A 25,991-nucleotide genomic window follows, 5' to 3' on the forward strand; every position below is an offset into this window, starting at 1 on the left:
TTGTTATTACTGTTTTCCAAATGTCAACTTAGGGACAAATATAATAGTCAAACTGAATAATGATCAAGAGTTCCTATGGTTTGATAGACAATGAAACATTTGTCTCTTTTGTGCAACATCAAAAGTAAAAGTTAGGTTGTCTTGGTGCAATTTCTTGCAAAAATGTGTTCCCTATATTTGTCAAAATTATTGTAGTTTTTTTTTTTTTTTGTTTTTAACTGAACAAGGGTTGTACTTTTGCACATGTTCTCTTGACTAGATTTTGAACTACTAATTATAGGGATCTAAAGTCCAGTTTCGTATTTTAGTCTCTGGCCCCTGAAGTTTCTGATCGTTCTTTCACTGAAAGGATTCTTTTTCTTCCTTTTCTTTTGTCGCAAGTATTACTAGTCCTTTTTTGAGGAGGGAGGAGGTTTGACACATCTACTTGCTTCTGGAAAAGGTAATATGATCAATGATAGATAGAAACAAGGGAAGCTTGACAGGCAATTCAACTGTAAATTCAAAAAGTGGTTAGCAGCACAGCTTCAGTTTTTTTATCAGAGACGCGAGGGGGAGAAAAGGGTGATGGAGACAGAAGGAAGAGGGTTTGCAGACTTGTATAGGAATTCAAGTGAAGAGTTATTTCTCAAATCTTTGATGGAGACCTCAATTGGGATGCCAGTACCCACCATGGAGATGTTGGGGTTCAATAATCTCTCTCACGACTTTCGAGCTAACAGCGAGGAGCTGTTCAAAAGCTGGCTTACAAATGGAGAGGCAAGAAAGAAAGTTTAATCTTGATTTGAGCATCAAAACCTCGAGCTCATCATATGCTTCTTCTGCCTTTGCAGGATTATTGACTGATCATCTATACATACCATGAGTATTTCTGTTCTTATTTTCAAAACTTGAAACTCAATTACATGTAGTTGGCTGCCTTTTAGCGCTAGATCTTCCTCGTCAGAAAACCAATATTAGACTGACAAAACATCATGATTTGTATTTTTTTTTTAAAAAGGACTTGGTTATGGTCTAATTATTTTGTCATTTAATTGGTCAGCTTTGACTTTTGCCAGGCTTTCGATTCATTGATTGTTGTCAAGTGGTTGATAATCTGAAGAAGTGGCTATACAAGTTAATAAACCAAAACATTTCAGAGCTCATCTGTTCTGTTAAATCTGTACATGACTGTTTAACAATAAAGCATCTGCCTTGTAGTGTTATTCAGAAACATAAGAATTTTTCATGAAGTTAGAAGGCACATTCCATTATAAACTGTTATTCATGCACTGTTTTCACTTTCCTTATATATTTCTTTTCCTCCTCTGATTTCCCACCCTAACCGAGTGACATCTCTTCTTTCAGAATGGCTATAACTCAACAAGCATAGCACATCGGACGCGACAAACATCAAGAAGGTGAGTAGATTGAAATAGTAAATTTTGATAGAGAATCGACGAAACCATGCCATGCTCCAAATTCAGGTTGCCCTCGATTTTAAGATTGTTTTGAAAAGGGTTTTTCTGCCATGGTTTTTTTTTTTTTTTTTTTTCTTGTGTTGTTTAACTTAAAAATCTCGAATACAGCAAAGTAAATCTTAATGGTGGAAAGTGCATAGTCAACTCACACTCTGGAGCTAAATGTAGCTACATTTCCGAGCAACTACGTTACAAGTTTGTTTGACTTAAAGGAAGCTATATTACCACTTCATCCTCCACAAACTTGGGAAACACCCAGTAGGTTCCAGTCGATTGAAATGCATGGCCGGCCCATAATTCCCTTGCATAAGAACATCATAGTAGAAAATCATCTACCCTTCTCAGTTCTAGGTATCTAAACAATAGGGCGCTTCATAGGTAATTTGTTTCTGTATTGGAATTTGAAAACTGTCGTTCGAAAGGCAAGTTCTTCTTGGGTCCTCTGGAGTTGAATGCCTGAAATTGAAACCTGATGTCCTTTGGCCTGTTAGGAAAACTTAATTTGCTCACGGACTTAGCAATGCCATGTTTGAGAATTAAGAAATATGGATAGCAGAAATATGAGTTCCTTCCCTGCAGATCTCTGAATTCTTAGAGCTTTTATTTTGAAACCCTTCTTGTTCATCACATGGCCAGCTTGAGATTGTTATGGAATCATCTAGGTGAGTCATAATGGCGGTAATAGAATATACACGTAATGCTTCATGTGCCATTGAGGTAATATAACCTCTTGGGGGTTCTGGCAACTATGCATGTCTCTTTTGCTTCAGTTCTTTTCCCTTGTAACTAAGCATGGCTTAATAGATCCTTCCCAACTGATTGGTTTTTGATAGAGGACAACTATTTTTCCACCATTCTAAGGGGAATTCTACTTTCTGCACCCTCAACCACAGCTACTTTGCTCCTTCTGTCAAGTTTTCAGTTCCTCAAATATTCCTTACTAGCACGTGATACTCTTTAAGGAATATGGTCATGCAATCTCAACCTTAAATTCTTCACACCCTTGTATCTAATTTGTTGCTCCTTCAAAGTTTGAAAAATTTCTGAGCACCGAGTTCTGTCTATCATGATTCCATAACTGAAAAAATGTTCAGTTAGGAAATAGAAGTTTTCTTTCTGACAATTACATGGATAACACATGAATTACGGGAGTGATAATTACAGGATATCCACCGAACTAGTCAATTTGACCAGTCAGCAACATGGAAGTATACCACAAAAGAAAAGGAGCAATGATGTTTTATTCACACAAAATAATCCAATAGCTGATGATATTTCTAATGACCTCAATCAACAATCAGCCAGGTAGCTGCTGCACCCTTCTTCCATATGCTCTTGTTTGTGCAAGGTTACATGATTTCCAGATTCAATAATCTATATGGATATCGTATGATCCAAGAGAGTCGGTATACTTTGCCGTCAAGAGAATAGCGATTCTGATTTATCATTTTGTTGTTACTACTTTTAGCAGGAATGCTGCTGAAAGGACGATGCCGGCTAGTAATTTATATCTGGCTAAGGTCTGTTATAATTTGTTATGTGCAGAAACTTTTGTTCAAATAAGACTCTGGATTTCTGACAGTGTCTCATCTCTTACGCAGACATGGTTTCACAGTTCTCAGCCCATGACAAGAAGTCGATCCTCTGAACTAAGGTATTAGCATTACGGTGCACACATTCACATCAATCACATCCTTGATAAGTTTTAGTTAGTGATGCTTTAGTGTGCTACTGGCTTCAAATTCTTCACGTAGATGATTATCTTACATCTGGCAGAAGTCAGTGGAATGCATTCTTTAAGTCATAGAAATAAATTTTACTCCAAAGAAAAATCGTTTCTTTGCTTCATTGTCCAACTTGTTTTGCAGGAGAAGGTATGTTGCTATGCAATGTGCTCAGACAAATAGAGGTATGGAAGCTATGCAGGATGTTTCTGGGCATGGTGTCAACAATTTGAAACATGAGTTTGGAAATCGAAATGGTTTCAATGACCCTCCTATGCATGACACTGCCAATCAGCTGGGCCTGTTCACGTCTCCATCCAATTCATCCTCATCTACTTTTAACACCCCACAAATGAGCAGCATAGACAAAGTTTCTTCTGTTGTTAACATGTTAAAGGGTACACTGGAACGCAAGAAGCTACGTAGCCAGATTGAGAAGGAAACAGTTGAAGATAGTCTTAATGCATTTTTTCATTCTCAAGAAGTTATAATCAACTCTACTTCCGATCAAGGAATAGGGAATGGCATTTACGAGATTCCTCCAGGAAGTTTTCAAGAAATATCATCTGGTCAAGTTAAGGATCTTGGGGTTTTGCAGGCAGTTCAAGGACCCATTGATCTTGACTTCGAAGGTTTTGTAAATACAATTAACCCAATTCAGCTGGGCACAGTTTCTCGAGAACCTTCTCAAAGTGAATCTTCTGCTGCTGCGCCAGTAGTTTCATCTGGCTTTGATGCATGTGATGGTCCCAGCAACTCAAGTCAAACTCTAAGCGTTTGTGAGAGCTCAAGGAAACAAGTTGGAAATGGTAGGAGTTCAGAAAATGGTTCTAGAGCCAAAGGTGTGCAGTTTAAAGAATGGCCTCTGTTTTATCTTGAAACATGATTGATTTAGTTTCTAAGTTTGTTCGTGCATCTTACATTTCAAACGCAGATTTTAGAGAACGGATAATTGACAATTTGAAGGATGATCGAAAGGTATCTTACACGCTTCAATGGAGAATAAAGTATTCTGATTAAATATGGATTTCCTTACCTACTTCCTTTCTCTCTTGCAGAAGGGGGGGCTCATCCGATATGGATCCGAGACTTCGGCAGGTTCAGGTAATCACCTTATCCTTAAGAATTTCATCAGCATGACTGTTGGCTTTCCTATGCTTGGCATTACTGAAAGGAGGAGGAGTCACCATGAATGTGTTGCACTTTTGGTTTTGATTTGTTCATGATACAGAAACGTAGTTCCTGAATAAATCTGCAACTTCCAGTTTTGCTTGCGGAACACAATTTTCCTGTAGTTCTTCTTTATTATCACCCGTTAATATTGTGCTTGAAAACTTCATTCGTTTCATCTGGTATGCTTATTGTGATTTAAGCAAAGCATAAAACCCATGAAGATGCTTCTCTGCATTAGTGTATTGGTATGCAATATCTGACCAACCAGATTCATGCAGTGGACAAGGGGGACCCAACTAAAAAGCGGAGAGTGGAACGTTCGCGGAAGTAAGCTGAACTTTTAATCTCTCAGCTTTATTGGCTCTGTTATTCAAACTTTCAGAATCATTTTGATATGACCTGCATCAGGAATAGATTGATCAGTCAGTTAATGGTTAGCAGTTGTACTGTCAGATACTTACGATATCATGACTCAAGCATCACAGTTAAACAACTGAGAAAATCAAATGGCTAATTATCCTTTCGTTGAAGTGTTTAGCATAAGGATATATGGAAGATCCAGACTGCTCCAAATTGCACCGCTAGACCTCATGAGCTATACGAGGATAACAAAAGTAACTTGAAATTAGTCTTACAGAGAAAGACAGCATGTACAGGTTTTAGAGGGTAGTTTTTTCCTGCTAGGTTTGATTTACGTTGAATTCTTTGGTGATGTTAGAATGGCGGAGGCAAAGGAACGGAATATGACACCAGCAATCCCGACCGATATGCAGTCAATCCTTAAGCGATGTGAAAATCTCGAGAAGGAAGTACGATCACTCAAGCTGAACTTGTCTTTCATGAACAGGTAATGACAGGGTTAGAACTAAACTGCTTCCAGTTGAGCTGTCAAGGAATGCATTGAGATTTCATTTCTCCTATCGTGTTTATTTTGGTGGACGTTTGGCTTCCAAGTTGTAGGTCTTGTCTGTGTTATGATCTAGAAATTGTTTGTCTAGTAATCAATTACTGTGAAATACTGCTACAGGAAGGATTCTGAGCAGACTAAGCAGATAGAGGAGCTTCAGAAACAGAATGAAGAGTTGACTGATGAAAAAGAACGCCTCTTCGAAGAAATTGAGAGGATCCTAGCAGACACAGGAAAGATGTGGTAAAAGTTACTCCCCCTTTGACTCTTGCATACCACAAACTGGTGGCAATGTGTAAACGGCAAATCTTCTGCGAAAGCTGCAGTAATTCTGGAAACCCGATCCTAGTAATCCAAAGAAAACCCTACCCAAGATGTTAAACCTAGCCTCAATATTCCAGTGTTGGTGTTGTGACTTGTTTGTTCATCATACGCGCATGAATGTAACTGCATGGCATTGGTAAATGCAGCCGTATCTGATAAACTGTGAAAGCGATATAAATTTTTAATTTTCTGCAAGGATGAACCAGTAGGGTGTAAATTTAAAGCTGGGAGGCTTTTATCCTGAGAGATAGTTCTAGTCTCCGTGTTTAATAGTCACCTTGCTTCTGATGATCGCTAATGTGCGTGGATAATTTTGAACCACTTCCATCCCTCTTTGTTGGAGATTGTTTGCGTTTCCCTTGAGGTTCTACCACAATCAACATATTGAGGATTGAGGAAGTTTATTCTTACATCTTTCCCAGGCATCAGAAAGTACTAGTAAACATGGACTCTGTCGTGCTCGTATCCTTCGCAGGGGCAGAGAAGACAGTTATTCTCTCTTCTATTAAACATGGCCTTCAAAACAAGATTTTACAATATAATACATCAATGAGATTTTTTTTCCCGTATAATATGATGCCTATACATGAAAGACTTTCTCAGCTACATACATAAGTTGCTCAGCGTTTACTCTATCAAAACACATCTGGCAACCACATGAATCATGTACCTATGGGCCAGGAATGCGTCGAATTGCAGCATCCAGGATCCAGGAAGAGAAAAAAGGAATTGGCACTTGCAAAAAGAGTGCTGCTAGTAATTATAAACTCTGCGAATCTCAGGCAGACCAAGCCTTTTCCCATACTGGATTGTCAACCAACCCATAAAAGAAATGTACGCCACAAGAAAACAAGTGCGCTTGAAGAAGACTATATTGGTGTGAGAAAACATCCTAGCTACAGAGGGTAGACGAAACCATGATTTTATGTGCTGTAGGATTATTATGAAGCTGATGGCGATTATAGAAGTTGAAAAACCAGCAATAACTCCAGCTATGCACCTCCAATAGCCAGCCTTTCCTTTCTTTTGGACCATCAAGGAGTGTAGCATCTCTTTAGATCTGAACATATAAAAGCCAGCGATTTTACATTAAATACTGCCAAAGCCACACAACAATTGCAAACAGATGCCTAGCATTTACATCATTTGCAGCTAACCATTTCCAAAAATATAGGAGCAGTATAGGTTTAATCATACAAGGACTACACTTTCTACCAGAACATGTGGAGAAATGAAAATTATATTCAACTCATTCAATGATAGATGAGTCACTCTGATGGGTGAGGACCGTAAAAATACAAGGCATATCCACGTTAACGGCCATTAATATTAGCACAAATACATAACTATCATTCAACTCATATATCATGACAGTCAAATCAAACTGTTTTATACACACTCAAGAGCATCCCTTGGCCATCCATCATCTAGTTTGGATATGTAAATTCACCATCTATATTGAAGACATCAAATGCCATAGAAATGCACAGAATATATATAAAGTAAATAAGATTGTGTTGTTTTTCTATTAAAAAAATACTCACAGGATGAAAAAACGTTTAATCATCTCAACTTGAGATGGATCTTTTGCTTGACAACTGAAAAGATCATCACGATATAAGCTCACTTTCAAAATGCCAGATGTATACCAGCAGTTGTAGGTTTTATTAACCTGAAGAGAATGAGTAGAAAAGAATAAAATAATAGACTTGAGGAAATTTGACGTAAAATGTAATACAATGAGTGAGACTGGAAGCTTTGCAATCCCTACCTTGAATTTATCTTTGGTCAACCATGCAGCACCAAAATTAGGCCGGCAATTTAGAGGTAGGGCCTCATTTGGAGCCTCTGCTAATGCAAATTGTGTCTGACCCAAAGAGTAATCTTTGTATTCCACCTGCAAATGGAAAGTTGACAAAAAATAATATTAAAAAGACCCATTCTTGACACCAATGCCTCAACCCATTGCACTTTTAAAACTAGTCAGATACATGCTCAAGAGTGTGCAAAACTTGACTATATGTTGCAATGAGAATTTGAAATGTGCAAGCATGAAACTTGCAGAAGTGGTACTTTGAAATCCTAACTCAACCCGATCTAAAAGCGCAGGTTAGATTCATGTGAAACTACAGCCACAGAGAGGTTTCTGAACAGGGGAAATGAGGAGCTCCAGACATATTATTAGAGGATCTGCTCATATACATGTAATATATTTCCATTTTCTTTCATAGCCATATGCTAAATGTTGAAATTTTTCTATTGACTATGTGTACTGTAAAACTAATATTAAGATATTGTCAACTGTATAGCTACATCAAAGCAAATACAGAAACAGAACGTGCAGATATATAATACAAAAATCAAAAGCAAATTTTCTAATCTGCTAGAATTTCTTGATCAAAGCAATCATGAAAGGTTGAAAAACTGGCAATGGAGACAAATTAACAGAATATTTGTTGCCCTCTAGTGTATCTAATCCGTCTCAGTGTACCACCTGCATAGAGTTTTCAGAGATTTAGCAGGATTATGGATGTATGTGTTAGAGAGAGAGAGAGAAGGAAGAGTTGATCATGAGTCATCTAGAGTAAGTCTTCAATCAGATCATCAGCTAAGCTAAGTAAAATGGGGTGCCAATTCATCCAGAAAATGTAGTGATGGCACATAGAAGACAGCTTTCACATTGGCATAAGCATGACCTGAAATAACAGTCATATAGAACAATGATGACAACAAAATAACAGAGGCAACTATCTATTTGCGCATGTTCCTTCGAAGAATGTGGGGTACATTGACCATAATCCAAGGTACGATAGGAAACAATAAGGAACCAGTGTTGCATCATATAAAGATTATTAAGGTGGCATGTAAGAAACAAGCCTTCCGTTGTCCACTGATTTAATTCCTCTTGTAATGAGTAACAAGGCAATTTTCTTCAAATACAGCTTCCACAGACCCAACAAATGTGGTGTTTCTTCTTTGAACAAAAAGATAGGAACTTTAATAGTACATAACAAAGTTAAGAGATTTGTTACATAACAAAAGATTGAAAGTACCCACTGATATAAAGAAGATATTATATCATAGTGCGAGGTCCCTAGTTTCATCCTTTGATATCACCTCTATAGGGGATGATGTATCCAAATTTTGCACTTCCTGATCTCCCTTTGGATCATAGATCCTTGGAGATTAGTGATAAAACAAAGGATTGAAAGCACCCACTGATATAGAGAAGAGTTTATATCATAGTGAGAGGTCCCCCGTTTCATCATTTGATATCACCTCTATTGGGAGTGATGTATCCAGATTTTACACCCGTTCTCCCTTTGGGTAATAGATGCTTCTAATCAAATACAAAAGAACTACACAAAATCTTCCTTCTTGCATTGAAAGGCTTGAAGATTAAAATACTCTTGAGTTAGAATAGGGTCTGCACTCCTATCAATTAAATGTTAATCTTAACCAAACTAGAAAACCAATGTTATTTATCAGTATACAAACTTTGTGATGACTGAAAGTAGAAGATACTCCTAAGGAGTACGGAGTTAGGATATCCTTCAACTGGAACTTCTGCAAAATGAACAAGACCACCAATGATCATGACATTCCATACAAACACCAGCCCTTGTACATCTATTAACCCGACAACAAATTTCAAGCTGAAATACTCCAAGCAATGCCATTCCACATCATGACACAAGACCATGCTCTCAGAAACTTCACGTGTATTGAGAATGAATTATTGGAATCAGCATTGTTTTTAGCTTGCATAATCTCAACTTCTAAGTTACCTGTCTAACTAATTTTAAGTTCAAATCTACTTTTGGTATTTCAAGTATTCAAGGAGTACATTCTCCCTTTCTTTTCCACTCCCACCACGCATTACTCTAGCAAGACAACCGATCTCAGTTATCACAAGAAATCATTACTCCTAATCACTTGCAAAATAGAAATCATGTATACTTGCTAAAAAGAACAAGATAAAATCACCTCAAACACTGAAGCCCAGTAGTAATCATAGCGACAGCGGAATTTGCTTCTGTTATATGGATAAAACACATGCTTGGCTTTATAATTCAAAAACCCAGGCTCACAAACCTTAGATGATCTAAGATCCACACCTGAAAAACAAAACAACCCACTTACACAATTCAAAAACAAACCAAAACAAATGAATAAATCAACAAAAAACTCATTGTATCAAAAACCAAAAAATATATAAAAACAGATATTAATTCAAGCTTAGAATCACATGCGTAACAGTGAGAGGGACGTACTGCTGGAGAGAATCTTGCACTGAGAGGGAAGAGAGAGGGGAGTTGTAATTGACAAATGACCCATGAAAATTGCTAAAAAGCCTAATAATATTGACAAGGAAAGGAAGGCAAAGATTGGGAAAAGAAGAGCTAAAGTTAATCGAAAAGCTAGATATATGAAACCCTTTTTCCCATTTTCAGGGGTTTCTATTTCCTTTTCCATTTCATCATCACTAACATCCATCACTACCGCTATGCTATGCTATACTATTATCAGTACACACAGATTACTGGGATTTGGGTTAAAAAGCCGGTCACCGGAATCCTTAATCCAGTGATCGGAGATTCGGGTGTGAGAGGGTTTTCTTTTATTTGTGTGGAGAAGGAAGAAGAGATATAGCTATTTTTTCGTTTTTTTTTAGAGGGAAAGTAGTGTATGTGGGCTAATCACAGTCAAGAACAATCACTCTACTCGATCAACGGCGCAAGGTTTTTGTTGGGATTTTCTCTTTCTCTTTTTTATTTTTATTTTTTGGAAAGTGATCATCGTGACTTGTGACATCCATAGTCAAACACTTATGGGGTGATCGGAAGTTTTTTAATTGTCGTTGTATAAAAAAACTAATATATCAAAATAATTTAAAATTCAAAAAACAAATAAAAAAACTAATTAAAATCTTATTTATTAATTTGTTTTTCTTATTTGATATAAAAAATTGATTATCAATTACTCAGTGATCATTTAAGCATTTTAAAAATGATCTAATAATATTTGACAAATAATAAAATTATAGATTTAGTAAGAAAACATATTTTGGGGATGATATTTTTTCATGGACTTTTCAATTTAATTTTTCATGAAAGCTTTAATTTTAATGTGTTATAATTTTGTTGACAGTTTAATTATTTTTTTTTAAGTCAAAATTCTTTAGTCGACAAATCAAAATAATTTAAGTAAAATTAAAATTCCAATAAATAATTCAAGGATATGTTTTAGGAAAGCTCTTATAAAATAATTAAAAATTATGGTGAACTGGGCTGAATTTGATAGCTCAAAAGAGTCCATTGAAGATAGGCAGTAACCGAACCCCAGGCCCAAGAGTTCCTAGGTTTTTTTGAGAAGCTTATTTAATATAAACGAAGCTAACCCTAAAAAATTCTACAGCTTTCATTTGTAATTGACAGCCGCCCTTCTCTCGCTAACAGGTACCTCTCGGCATCCCCTCTCCTCTTTTACTTCGATTTTGATTTTTGATTTTTTTTGTATTTTGTAAGTAACCCAGAACTTGGGTAATCTTTGCCTTGTACTCTGTTTCCTTTGCGAAGGACGTTGTTTGATCTGATGACTTTTAAGGATTTCTTACTGTTCTGTTTATGCTTTTGCTTCTTTCTGTAATCGCTCATACATTTTTGGGCCCTGAGAAAGTGAAAGGGGTAAAGAGCTATAAAGGTAAATATGATTTACTTCTTTTATTTCTGGAATTGTGTTCACTTTATTTTCAAACTAGTTGATGTCTGTTACCTTACTTTTCACAAGAGTTACTAAGTGATTTTCTGTTTTGTGCTCTTTCCTTTGTTTAGTCTGTGTTTTCCATCCTGCTGCTTCGACGTGTAGCTCATTTTGTATCGAATCGCTAGTTTCACCACGATATTTAATTTCTCAATTTTTTGAATCAGTCTAAAATGCTTTGGAATGATTGAGTCATTGCATTCTAACGACCTGGACAGGTCGTTAGAATTGTCGGTTGAGTTATTTTCTGCTCTCCTTGCTTTCTTGCCAGCCTGCTATTGAATGCTTTTTTTTTTAAGTTTCTTATTTTTATTTATGAATGAATTCGAAGACCTTTAATGGTTACCCTAAGTGACTAAGTAGTTTTGTTGTCAGAAGGTAGTGCTCACAGTGTTTCGGTATGAACAAATTGAAATTGCTGTGATTGTGTTATTCTTACTTTAAGTTCTGCCTTCTCTATGTTGCCAGATCCATTCCTTTTTGCATCAGTAGAACAATGTCCTTTTTCTAACTCCTCAACTCACATACTGTTTCAGGTAAGACATGGTTAAGCATAACAATGTTGTGCCCAATGGTCACTTCAAGAAGCACTGGCAAAACTATGTCAAGACATGGTTTAACCAACCAGCTCGAAAGACCCGCAGACGCATTGGTGAGAAGCCTCTAGCTAACCTTTCCTGTTAATATCTGTAATAGAACAGCCTCATACCTGATCCTTGTATGTTGTACTGCACATGTGACCCATTGTGTACTTTTAGTAACTATTTTTATTATCTGTGTAACATTTTTCAGCTCGTCAGAAGAAGGCTGTCAAAATCTTTCCCCGGCCTACAGCTGGACCTCTTCGACCCATTGTACATGGCCAGACTTTGAAGTATAATATGAAAGTGAGAGCTGGTAGGGGGTTTTCTCTTGAAGAACTCAAGGTCAGTTGGTTTTCTTTTTCCTGTTTTTGTTGACTACTTTTTTATGTTTAATCATTTTCTAGGCTCCAAAAATGGCTAATTTTTTTTTTGCAATTAATTGTATATTCCAGGTTATGGTGTCTATATTTACTCATATGCAGGGTTGTGTTTTTTCTGTACCCAGTTTCAGATTCTAACTTGTAGTGTTTTGTGTTAACAGTAATTGGAGATGGATATGTATATATATCTAGTATTCGTGGTACATTGCTTTGTGAGCAGGAATATGTAAATTTGTTTTAGGTCTTGCAAGTCTTTAGAACAGTTTTCTCTTTCTATCTAATATTGCATATTTGTGGTTATATGGTCACTATTGATATTTTTATTAGTATTGTATGTTGAATAACCCATTTCTTTTTCCTTCACCAGGCTGCTGGTATTCCAAAGAAACTAGCACCCACAATAGGAATTGCTGTTGATCACCGTCGTAGGAATCGCTCCTTGGAGGGTCTCCAAACTAATGTTCAGAGGCTGAAAACATACAAGGCCAAATTGGTTGTCTTTCCAAGACGCGCTCGCAAGTCCAAGGTACTTTCTGTGGTATGGCTGAGTAATAGTATGATTGTTTTTCTTTTCACATGGAATTTAATTTTTATGCATGTATTTTGCAGGCTGGTGATTCTGCTCCTGAGGAACTGGCAACTGCTACCCAAGTGCAAGGACATTTTATGCCTATTGTACGTGAGAAGCCATCTGTGGAGCTTGTGAAGGTCACTGAAGAGATGAAGTCATTCAAGGCTTATGACAAGCTCCGTGCGGAGCGTACAAATGCACGCCATGTTGGTGTCAGGTTGAAGAGGGCTGCAGAAGCTGAAAAGGAAGAGAAGAAGTAGAGTTTGACACTGTCAAGTGGGTTTTTTGAGTGGATGTTGAGTTTTTGTTGTTGAACTGGGTTCTATTATATTTCCGACATTTAGTCTCTACCATAACTTTTTAAAATGCCAATTGAGTTTTAGAAGTTTCAAGGATTCGTAGTTTGCGGACATGATTTAATATATTTAACACTCTCAAGTTCTTATTGCATGGTTTTGTCTCTACCATCATAGCCTGGCTGGTTGTCTCTGTTCTAAATCGATAGATGTGTACAATTTGACAATTACAAAAGGTTTCAGGTTCCCCAAGTGTAATTGTGAACTTGTGCTAAATGAAGTGAACTTAGCTGGCCGTGTGAAGACAAAATGAAAGCCTTTGTTAAAGGATTTGATGATGGTTCATTTAATTTTTCCTGCATTTTGCAGCTTTGCTTGGTGCTCGTGCAGGTGCCCGTTTGTTCGGTAAGGTCTGGCATCAACCTTCCTTGACAGACCGAGTTATTCAAGGTCGATCTAAAGCTCTCTCGAACTCAATTTGATTTAGAATCTATTTAAGAGAATTTAATTTCTTAAAAACTACTAGGATCACAGTAGAAACTAAGTTTTGATTGATATTCAAGATGACTTGAAAATATTTTTAATAAGTATTATTTATATCAAGTTTTTTCTATTCTACAACGAAATATTTTTTACCCTGAAAACTCAATATTAATCCTACTTCTATAATAACATACATGTTATGGCAGAACTTTAAGAAAATTACCTTTTGCCCAAAAGGGGCAAATGAGGTTTCTATTTCAAACTAGGAAAAAAAAAGGTTCTAACAAATAAATGCACAAAATCACCGAATACTAGAAAAACACAAAATCCTTTTTTTTGTTGAAAATCAATTTTATAAAAACGCATGCACAAAATCATCAAACACGTTCATTAAGATTTGTATTGCATGGGAGAACTTGATCGTAAGGTACGTAACTAGCTATTTCAACCCCCTTTTTCGTCGAATATATATTTTCTAGAAAAAAGAATAAATATATAGGTTTTTCTAATGCTTTTTTGAAAAAAAAAAATCCTAATAATGAATTAAAAAATCTATGCATGGATTTAATTAAATAAATTGAGGCCTATCCATGCCACTAAATACAAAAAAAAAAATATTAACATGTTTATTCGACTCATTTTATTGCTAGTCAAATAATTTTTTCTAATGCAAAAGAATGAATACGTAAGTATTGTTAATATTTATCAAGTAAAATAATATAATCGTAAATTAAAAGGTTGATGATTACATAAAATAAAATAAATTAAAGACCATAAGCATTAATAAAAATATTTAAGATCTTATGTTAATTTTTAACGTAGTAAAAAATGAGACAAAGTTGCAATTATTATAGTGAAATATCATTTCATTTTAGTCTTGATATAATATTTTTCTATAAAGAATAAAAATTAATAATTTTTTTTCCAAAAGAATGTAAAGAGAAAAGAAGGGAGAAATAAAAAATATATATAAAAAGAATGAAGGTAAAAATAAAAGGAATGGTCATAAATAGAGGAATTATAAAGTAATAAATATGCAAAGTGTAAAGAAAAAAAAGATAAAAAATCTAAACAATTTACTTTGGTAAAAAAATATTCAAAAAATTATAGATTTGTCACAAATACAATACCTACTACAGAAAAAAATAAAAGATTTTACAAATATACTATTTCTACATGGAAAAACCTTTTTCTTTTAGCAAATGTATAAAATAATAATAATATAATGATTGTAGATTGCGAAGCATCTCAAAAACTTTGGATGAATAAAGGCAAAATTAGACGTTAAGTATTTTTCAAAAATAGATTTTAAAACGAAACAATAACGTTTTTCAGTCAAATTAAATATTTAGAAGTCAATACCTTTCGATGCAAAGACAAAACAAAAGAAGTAAATACCAAAGACTCTCTTAAACATCTATCACACATTTACTTTGCTAGGATGATGTTTTTAAAAAATATTCCGGATATGCCAATGTCTTTTTTAATATATATATTAGGAATTTTGATAAATTTAAAAATAATTTAAATAACCGATAAAAATATAATTAAAATGAACTGACTATTTGAGAAGAAAATTAGAGTTGACGACTCCTTCAAATAAAAAACCTAGTAGGCATGAGGCTTAGACTTGGGACTCAAATTAATCATTTGGTTAAAGATGGGAACTTGCGGACTGGTTCTAGTGTTCAGCTGAATCAGTACACTTGTACTACCGTTCAAGGCCGCATATAAGTTTTTTTTCTTGAATATTTTGTATTCTTGTTTGGAGAATGAGAAAAGGATATGTGTTTTATTGTGGGATTTGAATAAAAAGATTGTCACTTTAGGGATTTTGGGTATTGTCTGTGTAATTTGATAATAGGTTTGTTTCTGTTATTAATGTAACTTGCTCGTTGAGTGCTAAGTATCCGCTGTAGTGTTGACAAAACATTTTCTTTTGAAAGCTTTTGTGTGGGTGCCGGTGCATATGCCTCAGGAATCCATGTGGAAAATATAGACTTACGCACGCATCTTGAAGTGGAAATCTTAACAATACCAGTAGTTTTTGGAGCAATTAAACTGTACTTCCTTTTTTAGTGCTATGATATGTTCTTGTTGGTGGTGGTGTTGTTTGTTCATTGAATTCAGGATTATTATTGTTCTTGGATTGGCTCTGATAGCAGAAGGATGTGAGCTAATTGGAAATCCTGTATCGGCTCAAAAAACTTCAGGGCCTTCATCATCGTCAGGTGATCAACCAGGAAGAGTCAATGCAAGTCTTCAGTCATTTGGTACCAGCTCAGTTCATGGTGGCATGGTTGGAAATCAAAATATGTCTGTGGCATTTGTACACAGCCCTGAGATAAATCAGTCTCATGATACTTCTTCTTCTAGAAATTATGGCTCAGGAAGGTTTGCTCCGACAAATTCTCCTCCATTTTATCTGTAAGTAGAAGCTGCTGCTGGATCACCTGGATCAGTTCCATCAAGTGGGTGTTGTATGCTAAACAGAATGCAGGCCTCCGCAACCCTAGATCAAAAACTCCACAGCCTAATATGGGCGGTTATTCTTGCCCCCCCGCAGTCAGCATATCAGCAACCATCTCTGACGTACAGTAACAGAGGATCATTTGCGAGGAATGAAGCTCCTCCTAGGATCGTTCCAATTACTGCATTGAATCCATACCATGGTAGGTGGACACTTAAGGCCAGGGCGATGACAAAAGGAGAACTCAGCCACTATAATAATACTCGTGAGTCGTGGGATGGCAAAGTTTTCTCCTTTGATCTTCTTGATTGTGATGGTGGAGAAATCAGAGCAACCTGCTTTAATCAAGTGGCTGACCAATTCTACAACCAGATTGAAGCTGGAAGGATTTATTTCCTGCCGCCTGCTTTAGGTTGGTGAATTCTGATATTTTATTTCAGGAAGGAAATAGTTCTCGGCATACAAGGTTGAGAATCATTTGATTAGAGCATCTCAAATGCTATTTTGAAGTCCCATAATGTTAACATGGTATTTTGCGTAGTATAAATATAGTTTTTTTTTTTTATATACTCCAATAAAAAAAAATTATTTGAAGAATTAATTGTATTGAAGAGCGAGAAAGAAATATACTTTTGAAAGAGATATGTGGGAATATTCTCTAAGGGCTTTATTTTTTTTCACATGGCTTCCCTTTTTTTTTTTTTTTATTGTTTCCACTTTGATGGAGATATGTGGGAATAGCATTTTTGAAAGAGAAAAGTCATTTTAGCTGTCCTTCTACCATTGGCTTTTCTTTTGCCTCCTACGTTGGAGATGCCCTTGTAATTGAGCTGCAACTCGTGTTACATAAAAAGCACAAGAAATAAACAGTTCATATGTTACATGCTATAGGCTTCACTGACTGTTTTAATCTCCAAATCTTGGCATTATTCGCCATGAATACTGCTGCCGTATTTTTTATTCCATTCCACTCACAGTTTGTGTTGTTAGAAACAAACACTGGTAGATGATTTGCTTCCACTAGCCTTGATAAGAAGAGGGTCCCATGACATCTCTGTACCACAATTACTGCCAGCATTGCCACTAACCTGGCTTGGGCTGTATCTGTCAACGGCAGCAGCAATAGCTGTTTTTACTTTCAACCTTTCCTTGCTAGCCACAGTTTTCAACCGGTGCCTCTCAGCTCTAGAACCGATAATCTGCCCTAGGATAGAAGCTCCAATGGTCAGTGCCATGGCAGTTTTTGGCATCAAGACGGACTTCCTTAGCATGGCTATGAAGGGCACAGCTGCATGCACAGCTGCAAACCATTGAAGAGAGAACTTCTCTGTGTGTTCCTTCCACATGCCCAACGGTACATTCACGGCCATTCCCAACAGAGCAATGACAAGCACCTTTGCAGGTAGTGGCTGCGGTCTCAAGTTTTTAACAAGGGCAGTCCGGGCTAGGGCAGCCCTTGCCGCAACTATAGCAGGCGGACACCTAAGCTTCATGCTAGGGGGTGGCTGAAGAGTCGATGCTACTAGTGGGAGTACACGGCTCACAGCTCTATAGGACTTAGCTATGGGGCAGTTGCCTGTTTCCAACCATTCGTTTCCCATTGCCTCATGTTTTGATGTGTTTCCTTTCTGGAAAGTTAAAAACAAAACACATTGTGAATAAGACTGGTTTTGGTCATTTGCAGGACAAGTGACTCAAGAGTCAAAAAGAACAATTTCACTCCACACAAGCAAGAGGATATCCGTTTCTATTTTATATACCAAGTTTCATAAACAAACCATTGTTGAAATCTGTTGCCTCAATATATTTGTTTCAAGATGGCATGATTGGATCATTCACCTGAATTAAATATGTTTGCTATACCACAGGAACAAGAAACATATTTTTCTCTTAAATTTGAGTTCAAAATGATTCCCTGCATCCAAATCAATTACATTCAGGTAAAGAGTGTTCATCTACCTGAGAAGATGGTTCTTTCTTGCTAGCTGATTCTGATTTCTTTTTCTGATTCTTCCACTTATCATTGAAGGAACCAAAGCCAAAAGGTCCACCAGGACCAAATGCGGACAGACTGATGGTGGCAGCTTTTGCAGCTAAGGGATTGAAGTGAGGTGCAGGCTCGGGTTCCAAAGTGTTATCATGAAAGCTGGACTGATTTAAGAGTGGGACAACCCCATCCTTGCCATGAAAGAGCTTAAACGCCATACCAAAATTCGGACCATCTTCAAAAATTGGACCTTTAGCTCCTTGTACCTTAAGAAACAGAGATAAGAGGTCAAATTTAAGGTACTTAACCAGCTTTTGCAACCAGAAAAATAACATTAACAAACTGCACAGATCAAAAGGCAAGATGGTGCTCATTTCAAAGGTCAACAACTTACAGGATTGAGGAAATTCACAGGAGAGAACGAAAAGCTGGTTGGCTTGTTGATGTTCCTAAGAAATGGGCATCTCTGAATGTCCTTGTCATCAAAATGGCATTCAGATGTGTCCTCGTTTGTTCCCTCAAGCAAAAAATCCATTGCTTCCTTTTCTGGAAACAATATAGAAAAAAACCCCACTTGAGAACTTAACAGAAAAGGTGAAAAATAAATGAAATTTCCAATCACCGTCAAAATAAATAAAATCCCTTGTTCTCCATGAAATCAGAAATTAAAAAATGGTATTCTACCCATCCATGGCAGCAAATAATCGAAAAACTTAGTGTAAAATGAACAACATCCGCTCTACCATGACAGGCAAAAAAAAATTAAAAGATGGAAAATGACAAATATCTCACACCCAATTGTAACAGAAAAGGCTAACACTCTATATTTATGAGAAATATTGCAAAGTTTCTATCTTCATTAAATCACATGGAATTAAATTACCATATTGCTACTTTGATCATAAATCTTGCGAACAATAAAACCATAACTTAGCTAAATTTAACAATAGCCCAATCCTTTCTTGATAAAAGTTTCATGGATTCTCAACACAAACTCAAAACCCACCATTCATAAAGAGCATCACTTGATACACAAATCAATCAGAATTTCTCAAAAAGATAAATAAACAAACTAATCACCATGATCAACCATGTAATCTCAAAAACCAAACCTCGCCACCTCTCATTATTAACCACATCGCAATCTCAAATTTTGATTACAACAAATACAGTAACTTAGAGCACAACAAATTAATGCCAAAAATAAAATAAAATCAGCAATGACATAATTCTATAACATGATACATAATAGCCAGAAATATAATTGCATAAAGAAGCGAATCTGAGGTAAAAGTCTTGTGGGATTTAAAAAAGGAGAGAAATTTGTACCAGACGAAGTTGATGCGTCTCGTGGTTGCCGCCGGAAATAAACAGAAAATTGGAAATGACGTGTGGTTAACACGGACACCTACACAACAAAACGATTCGGGGTCTTGCAGGTTTTATAGGCTATGAACAGTAAGTGACTGGCTTAGCAGGTCAATTGTCACGTGGGTTACTCTTGTTCTGGACTTGTGGTTGGAAATTAGAGTTCTGTTTGGGAGATAGGAAATGGAAAAGGTAGAATTCGAAAGGCTTTCATTATATATATATATATATATATATATATATATATATATATATATATATATATATATCCCATTTATGAATAGGGATATCTTGTATCATTTTCTTAAGTTTTTATTATTCGGTAATGTACATGAAAATAAAAGGAGATTTCTTTTTCTTGTCAAAATAATTATAATCAATTATTATTTTTAAAAAAAATCATAAACATTAATTTGGTTTAGTGGTTAGTTGTAGTTGTGATTGTACTTATGGCTCAGATAAAAGAAACATTGAGTTAACATGTACATTTGAAATTGAGTATATTAAAACTAATTAAAAAATATTATAACAATATATTTGATATATAAAAAAATATTTTACTTATATATATAAAGATAAATATTACATTAGTTTTACTAAAAATTACAAGTGAAATAATGAAAAAAACCCTCCAAAATAAATCTTCTTAAACATTAAAGTTTTGAGTAAAAAGTCTATTAATTTAGGTTTCATATCAAGACTAATCATGTGCAAACGAATAATCAGGTTGCTTATAGTACCGTGAAAATAAACACTCTAAATATTAACGCAACCTTACACCCATTTTAGATAAGTTATAAAATTTAAAGATTAAATTTTTATTTTATTTTTAACAAGAATATGAGTGATTATTGGAATTGGTGTAAATATGTCCTTATTAATATTTAGTTAATTTAGAGATAGTATAAAAGAAGAGTAAATATCTTGTATCTATTTTGTTCATAAATTTAATTATATATTTAGTGTCAAAAGATATGATATGGTATCTTACAAAATTCTAACATTCTATTTATAAAGTATATCTGATTATTTATAAAAAAGTAATTTCCAATCTTTGTTTATCCTGTAAAAAAGTGAGGAGAGAATACGAACTCTCTTTTCTATTTTTATTAGTTTTCATTCGAACTACCTTCCATGTCCTGTCTTCCAAACACAGCCTTATTGTGTTAAGTAGACGCACGCACTTGCCTTTTAGTTTTAAGACAAATAAATGAATAAAAAGAGTTGGACCATTTTCAGTAATGATAGGGTGGTCATTAATTTGTCTTATGGTTCCCCTTCCATTGGTGAAAAATGAGACACGTGGCTGCTTATTGTGTTATTTTTTTGTCTCTTTAAACCAAATTTGTTTGATTTTGTTGTGTACAATACATATTTAATCACATAAAATATGTGATGGGAAATAATAATATATAAAATTCCTCCTATTTTTTTATTAATATAAATATACGAATTAATTTAGATGTAATTCAATTAATTTCACGAGTTTTTAAAATTAAATTTTTTTATATTTTTTATTAACAAGGATGTCTAAGTTGATTTGTGTACACCTCGACTAATCTTATAGGTCCTGAAATTAATGATCAAGCAAACTTCTAATGACCCTGAGATTTGTAGAACTTGAATTAAAAATCTTTAAAAAATAAACCTAAAATTTAGCCAGTTAAATTATACCTTTAAAAAAATTTAAATTCTCTCATTATTATTAGCAAGGGTCGGTGGTGAGTTGTGGTGAAAAAATTGAAAGGGTTCTACCCTCTTGAGTTTATTAATTTTATTTTACACCTGGTGTGAAAAAGAACATATATTAGAGAGTTAATTGACAGAGAATAAGCTTTTAAATAAAAATTGATAGTTACTATATATATATATATATATAAAGGAAAAACAAAATCAACCATTCTTCAAATAGAGAAGCCTAGAACTGAGGCATGCACCCACTTTATAACTTTTTTCTTCTTATTTTAGGGATATTGGATTATCTTGATTAATTGGATTTTTCTGCACAAAATCTAATATCTTTATCCAAATAGTATAATGTTAGAGTATAACTAAGCTCATTACAAGGATTTTGTAGTAGAATCCACATAAATGCTTATAAAAGAAGAAGATAGAAGCACATAGTTTGTTTACCAAATAAGAAATCATGTGGGAGGATATAAGGTACAAATCTTAATTAAGGATTGAAATTTCATTGTTGCTTTTCTTGAATTTAAAATAAGCAATATGTATTTCTTTTAATTAAATAATATTATATATATATATATATTAATTAGGATTTTTCTTCATAAAAGTTATATTAGGATAAAAAAAAGTTTTGAAGAAGACTTATATATAGAAATAGATCTAAATATTGTAATGGATAATATTAGATCATTATATAAAATTGGATTAAGAATCCTTAATAGTTATTATAGGATCTGAAATGACTGGATTAGTAAGTAAACGAAGTTAAAATTATTGGATTTAGGTGCTTAATGCAGAGGGTCGCACTTATTTGGTGCTATTAATTTGTGGCACACATAATATGTGTATAGAAATCTTATAGTGTCTAGTTTCTAATACCGTAAATGACATATTTATGTGATATTCATAAAAGAATTCTTTATTAAAAGAGTGAAGGGCATTTATGTGATATTCATAAAGGGATTTTTATTAAAAGAGTGAAGGGTGACTGCACGCCCGAGCATCATAGATTTTTTCATTCTAAAATAAAATGTTAGCAATAAAAAAATAAAAACCAGATTAAAAAAAATTAAATCACATAAAATAATGAGGGATGAAATTAAAAAAAAATCAAGAAAAGGATAAAACACACACAACAAAAAACAAAAAAAAAATGAAGACTAAATTGGATTAAAAAAATAATTAAATAAAATAAAATGCCTATGGATTAAATAGGAGAAAAATTAAACTTAAAAAGGCATTAAAAATAAAGCAAATAGTAATCAAAATTAAAAATAAAAGCCAAAATTGATAAAAATATAAATTGGAGGACACAATAAATTTTTGGAAGGGCTGAAGTGAATTTATAGGCTCAAAGAGAGAAAAGAAAGAGGAAAAGAAAAAAATTCATTAGAGCCCAACCTCACCTCTGTCGTCATGAACACATGCTCCACCAAGGTAAAGAGGACATCAAGTCGCTCCCAACACCTTCATGCAGTGGCGGAACCAAGGGGAGGCCAGCAGGGGCCCAGGCCCCTGCAAAACTTTTTTTTTTAATATAATAAATTATAAATTTTTTAATATTAAATTATTATTTTATTAGTTATATTTGATTTTAGTGTTGTATCTCCGTCTCTGCCTTTATTTTATTCCTTTCCTATCGTGTCTCTTTTTCTTCTCTTCTCTGCAAGCCTGCCCCTAACCTAATAATACAAAGCAGTGAAGCACAAAAGTTAAAGCAAAGCTGCTGTCTGCTGCCAATTAATTCTTCATCAAGGTAATTAGTAATTTTTTTTTTAATGTTTGTTAAGAATTTGATATATATATATATATATATATATATATATATATATATAATTCTGCTATTTTAGATCTACTAGTTTTACAATTTTTTATTTCTTGTTATAGTGAATATTGTTTTTTCTAATTAATTGGATATATTTTATGGGTTTACTTGTTTTGATTATGCTTGGATTTTTTTATGTTTTGTTTTTAGCAGAGCCACCAAAATTATTAATTTTTTCTCACATGTACCTTACTATCACCAGGTCCAACATATAATTAGACACGATCTTTAGCCAAATTGAGTTCTTTGAAAAACGTCTACCCAACTTTGATTCAGTGTAAGTTTTCTTATTTAGGAAGTAGTAATTCCATTTTTTAATGTTAGATATGCTTTTATATATCAATTTCTTTTTTTAATATGTTAATTTTACTTTTATATGTCAGTGTTGTTTACATGTAAAAATTTATTTTTGGTTCTGATTATTGCTTCAACACATCGTTATTTGTATTTATTTTTTAAATAGGAAACAATAAAAATTTATGATGTTTTGATTGTAGGTTGAACCATGAACAAAATAAGAAGAATTGATTCTTTTTTTGAGAAAAAGAGGAAAAATATTGATAACTCACAGCCTAGTGAACCAACTCCAATGTGTAATGTTGAAGTTATGGGTGAACAACCCCAATGTGATTCAGTTTATGAAGAACCTGCATTGATTAATGAGCAGCCTCCAACTAGAATCGACACTGCTCATCTAATTAGAGATCCAAGCAATCGTCCTCAAATTTGGGAATACCCGGTTAATCAACAAGATGAAATTAGAAGGGCATACATTAATTTGGGGCCATATCAACCTTTGATGTCTGAATATCCGCTGACTGGTAAAAAACATCCTCGTCAATTTCAATCTCATTGGTTCAAAAGTTATCCATGGCTTGAATATTCAGAGAAAAATACTGCATTTTGTTTCCCTTGCTATCTATTTTCAAGTAAGTCATCTGAAAAGCCAGGATCAGACACATTTACTGTTAAAGGATTTAATTGTTGGAAGAAAGTTAATGATGGGGAACGATGTGCTTTTTTGACTCATATGGGAAAAGGTCCAAATTCAGCTCATAGATTTGCTACCAGGTGCTTGGAAAATTTAAAAAATCAGTCATGTCATATTGAAAAGGTAGTTAAGAGGCAAACTACTCAAGAAGTTCAGAATAATCGATTGCGTATTAAAGCTTCAATAGATATTGTTCGTTGGCTCACATTTCAAGTATGTGCTTTTAGAGGGCATGATGAACGTCCAGAATAAAAAAAACCGAGGTAATTTTCTTGAAATGATGGAACTTTTAGCATCATACAATGAACAAGTAGGTGCTCTTGTTTTGGGTAATGCTCCACAAGATGCTAAATACACCTCACATCAAATTCAAAAAGAAATTTTGCATGTCTTTGCTAGAAATGTTCAATCTTCAATTCGTCATAAGATTGGTGATGCAAGATTTTGTTTAATTGTTGATGAAGCTCGAGATGAATCTAGAAGAGAGCAAATGGCCCTTGTTATTAGGTTTGTTGATAGAAGTGGATTTATACGAGAACGATTTTTGGATATAGTTCAAGTCAAAAATACAACTGCTGCAACTCTTAAGGAAGAGATTTCCTTTGTTTTATCTCATCATAATCTTGATGTTCAAAATATTAGGGGTCAAGGATATGATTGTGCCAGTAATATGCGTGGAGAGTGGAATGGTTTGCAAGCATTATTCATTAATGATTGCCCTTATGCATATTATGTACATTGCTTAGCTCATCAGTTACAATTGGCTCTTATTGCTGCAGCTAGAGAAATATCTGATGTTCACACTTTCTTTCAGAATTTGATCTTTATTATTAACATTGTTAGTGCTTCTTGCAAACGTAATGATGAGTTACGGGCTTTTCAAGCAGCTACAATTGAGCATCTAGTTGATATTGGTGAGATTGAAACAGGTAAAGGAGTTAATCAAGTAGGTGGTTTGCAACGACCTGGAGATAGCAGATGGAGTTCGTATTTCAAATCAATTTGTAGTTTGATAAAAATGTATGGGGCAACTTGCTTGGTTCTTGAAAACATTGCTTTAGATGGATCTACTTATTCTCAATGTGGTGATGCGGCCTTTTCATTTAAGTCGCTAATGTCATTTGATTTTGCATTCTTCTTACATATAATGAAGAATGTTATGAGAATTACTGATGTGCTTTGTCAAGCATTGCAACAAAAATCTCAAGACATTTTAAATGCTATGCATTTGGTGACTAGCACAAAGACTTTAATTCAGAAGTTAAGAGACGATGGTTGGGAAACTCTTTTAGAAGAAGTGACATCATTTTGTAAGCATTAAGACATTGAAGTTCCTGATATGGATACTTGTTTTTCTAGTGTGGGACGATCTCGTCGTAAAACAAAATCAGTAACAGTTGAGCATCACTACCGAGTTGATATATTTACAGCTATCATTGATCAACAATTACAAGAGCTAAATAACAGATTCAATGAGCAGGCGATCGAGCTTCTTAAATTGAGCACAACTTTAGATCCTAGAAATAGCTATAAATTATTCAATGTTGAAGATATATGTTTACTTGTTGACAAGTTCTATCCTGAAGATTTTTCTGACCAAGAAAAAATTCATTTGAGATTTCAGTTGCAACATTATGAGCTTGATGTACCCAATCATCCAAAGTTAAAGAATATGTCATCGATTGCAGATTTATGTCAAGGATTGGTTGAAACAGAAAAATCAACAATTTATCCACTCATTGACAGGTTGATTCGGCTTATCTTGACTCTTCCTGTTTCGACAGGAATTACTGAACGAGCTTTCTCAGCAATGAAGATTGTTAAAACAAGACTTCGCAATCGGATGGAGGATTATTTTCTTGCAAATTATTTGATTATCTATATAGAAAAAGAAATTGCTAAAAGATTCCCAATTGATATGATAATCGATGATTTCTATTCGATGAAAGAACGACGAGCACAATTAAAATAAATATGTAAGAATTATTATTTATTATTT

At 34.4% G+C, this 25,991-nt stretch overlaps 5 protein-coding genes across 7 annotated transcripts; 3 read left to right on the forward strand and 2 right to left on the reverse strand.

Moving 5' to 3' along the window:
• Positions 1–215: 215 nt before the first annotated feature.
• LOC118038611 (protein CYCLOPS) lies at positions 216–5,599 on the forward strand. 2 transcript variants are annotated; one of them, XM_035045019.2, is made up of 11 exons: positions 216–759; positions 1,348–1,400; positions 2,625–2,765; positions 2,932–2,980; positions 3,062–3,114; positions 3,329–4,026; positions 4,119–4,162; positions 4,243–4,288; positions 4,636–4,684; positions 5,076–5,204; positions 5,385–5,599. In XM_035045019.2, the coding sequence occupies exons 1-11, from the start codon at positions 568–570 to the stop codon at positions 5,509–5,511; spliced, it is 1,581 nt and encodes a 526-aa protein (XP_034900910.1). In that variant the 5' UTR covers positions 216–567; the 3' UTR covers positions 5,512–5,599. The 2 variants fall into 2 exon arrangements, with proteins under 2 accessions (XP_034900910.1, XP_034900909.1); XM_035045018.2 differs by having other exon boundaries at positions 218–759; positions 2,929–2,980.
• A 465-nt stretch (positions 5,600–6,064) lies between these two features.
• Positions 6,065–10,389, reverse strand: LOC118038612 (uncharacterized). 2 transcript variants are annotated; one of them, XM_035045020.2, is made up of 6 exons: positions 9,863–10,389; positions 9,576–9,706; positions 9,087–9,155; positions 7,360–7,485; positions 7,133–7,260; positions 6,065–6,648 (listed from the first exon to the last, which is right to left on the reverse strand). In XM_035045020.2, the coding sequence occupies exons 1-6, from the start codon at positions 10,083–10,085 to the stop codon at positions 6,342–6,344; spliced, it is 984 nt and encodes a 327-aa protein (XP_034900911.1). In that variant the 5' UTR covers positions 10,086–10,389; the 3' UTR covers positions 6,065–6,341. The 2 variants fall into 2 exon arrangements, with proteins under 2 accessions (XP_034900911.1, XP_034900912.1); XM_035045021.2 differs by lacking the exon at positions 9,087–9,155 and having other exon boundaries at positions 9,863–10,387.
• Positions 10,390–10,919: 530 nt separating this feature from the next.
• On the forward strand, positions 10,920–13,336 carry LOC118038610 (large ribosomal subunit protein eL13z). The gene is made up of 5 exons (XM_035045017.2): positions 10,920–11,047; positions 11,888–12,003; positions 12,144–12,277; positions 12,683–12,841; positions 12,925–13,336. The coding sequence occupies exons 2-5, from the start codon at positions 11,895–11,897 to the stop codon at positions 13,144–13,146; spliced, it is 624 nt and encodes a 207-aa protein (XP_034900908.1). The 5' UTR covers positions 10,920–11,047; positions 11,888–11,894; the 3' UTR covers positions 13,147–13,336.
• Positions 13,337–16,960: 3,624 nt separating this feature from the next.
• LOC118038609 (uncharacterized) lies at positions 16,961–19,585 on the reverse strand. The gene is made up of 4 exons (XM_035045015.2): positions 19,452–19,585; positions 18,517–18,668; positions 18,095–18,388; positions 16,961–17,763 (listed from the first exon to the last, which is right to left on the reverse strand). The coding sequence occupies exons 2-4, from the start codon at positions 18,655–18,657 to the stop codon at positions 17,122–17,124; spliced, it is 1,077 nt and encodes a 358-aa protein (XP_034900906.1). The 5' UTR covers positions 18,658–18,668; positions 19,452–19,585; the 3' UTR covers positions 16,961–17,121.
• Positions 19,586–24,272: 4,687 nt separating this feature from the next.
• LOC118038682 (uncharacterized) lies at positions 24,273–25,313 on the forward strand. The gene is made up of 2 exons (XM_035045105.1): positions 24,273–24,499; positions 24,635–25,313. Exons 1-2 carry the CDS (start codon positions 24,273–24,275, stop codon positions 25,311–25,313), a joined length of 906 nt encoding a protein of 301 aa, XP_034900996.1.
• Positions 25,314–25,991: the final 678 nt, after the last annotated feature.

The sequence above is a fragment of the Populus alba genome, chromosome 1 (genome assembly GCF_005239225.2).
Source record: "Populus alba chromosome 1, ASM523922v2, whole genome shotgun sequence".
In the NCBI taxonomy this organism is placed as follows: Eukaryota; Viridiplantae; Streptophyta; class Magnoliopsida; order Malpighiales; family Salicaceae; genus Populus; species Populus alba.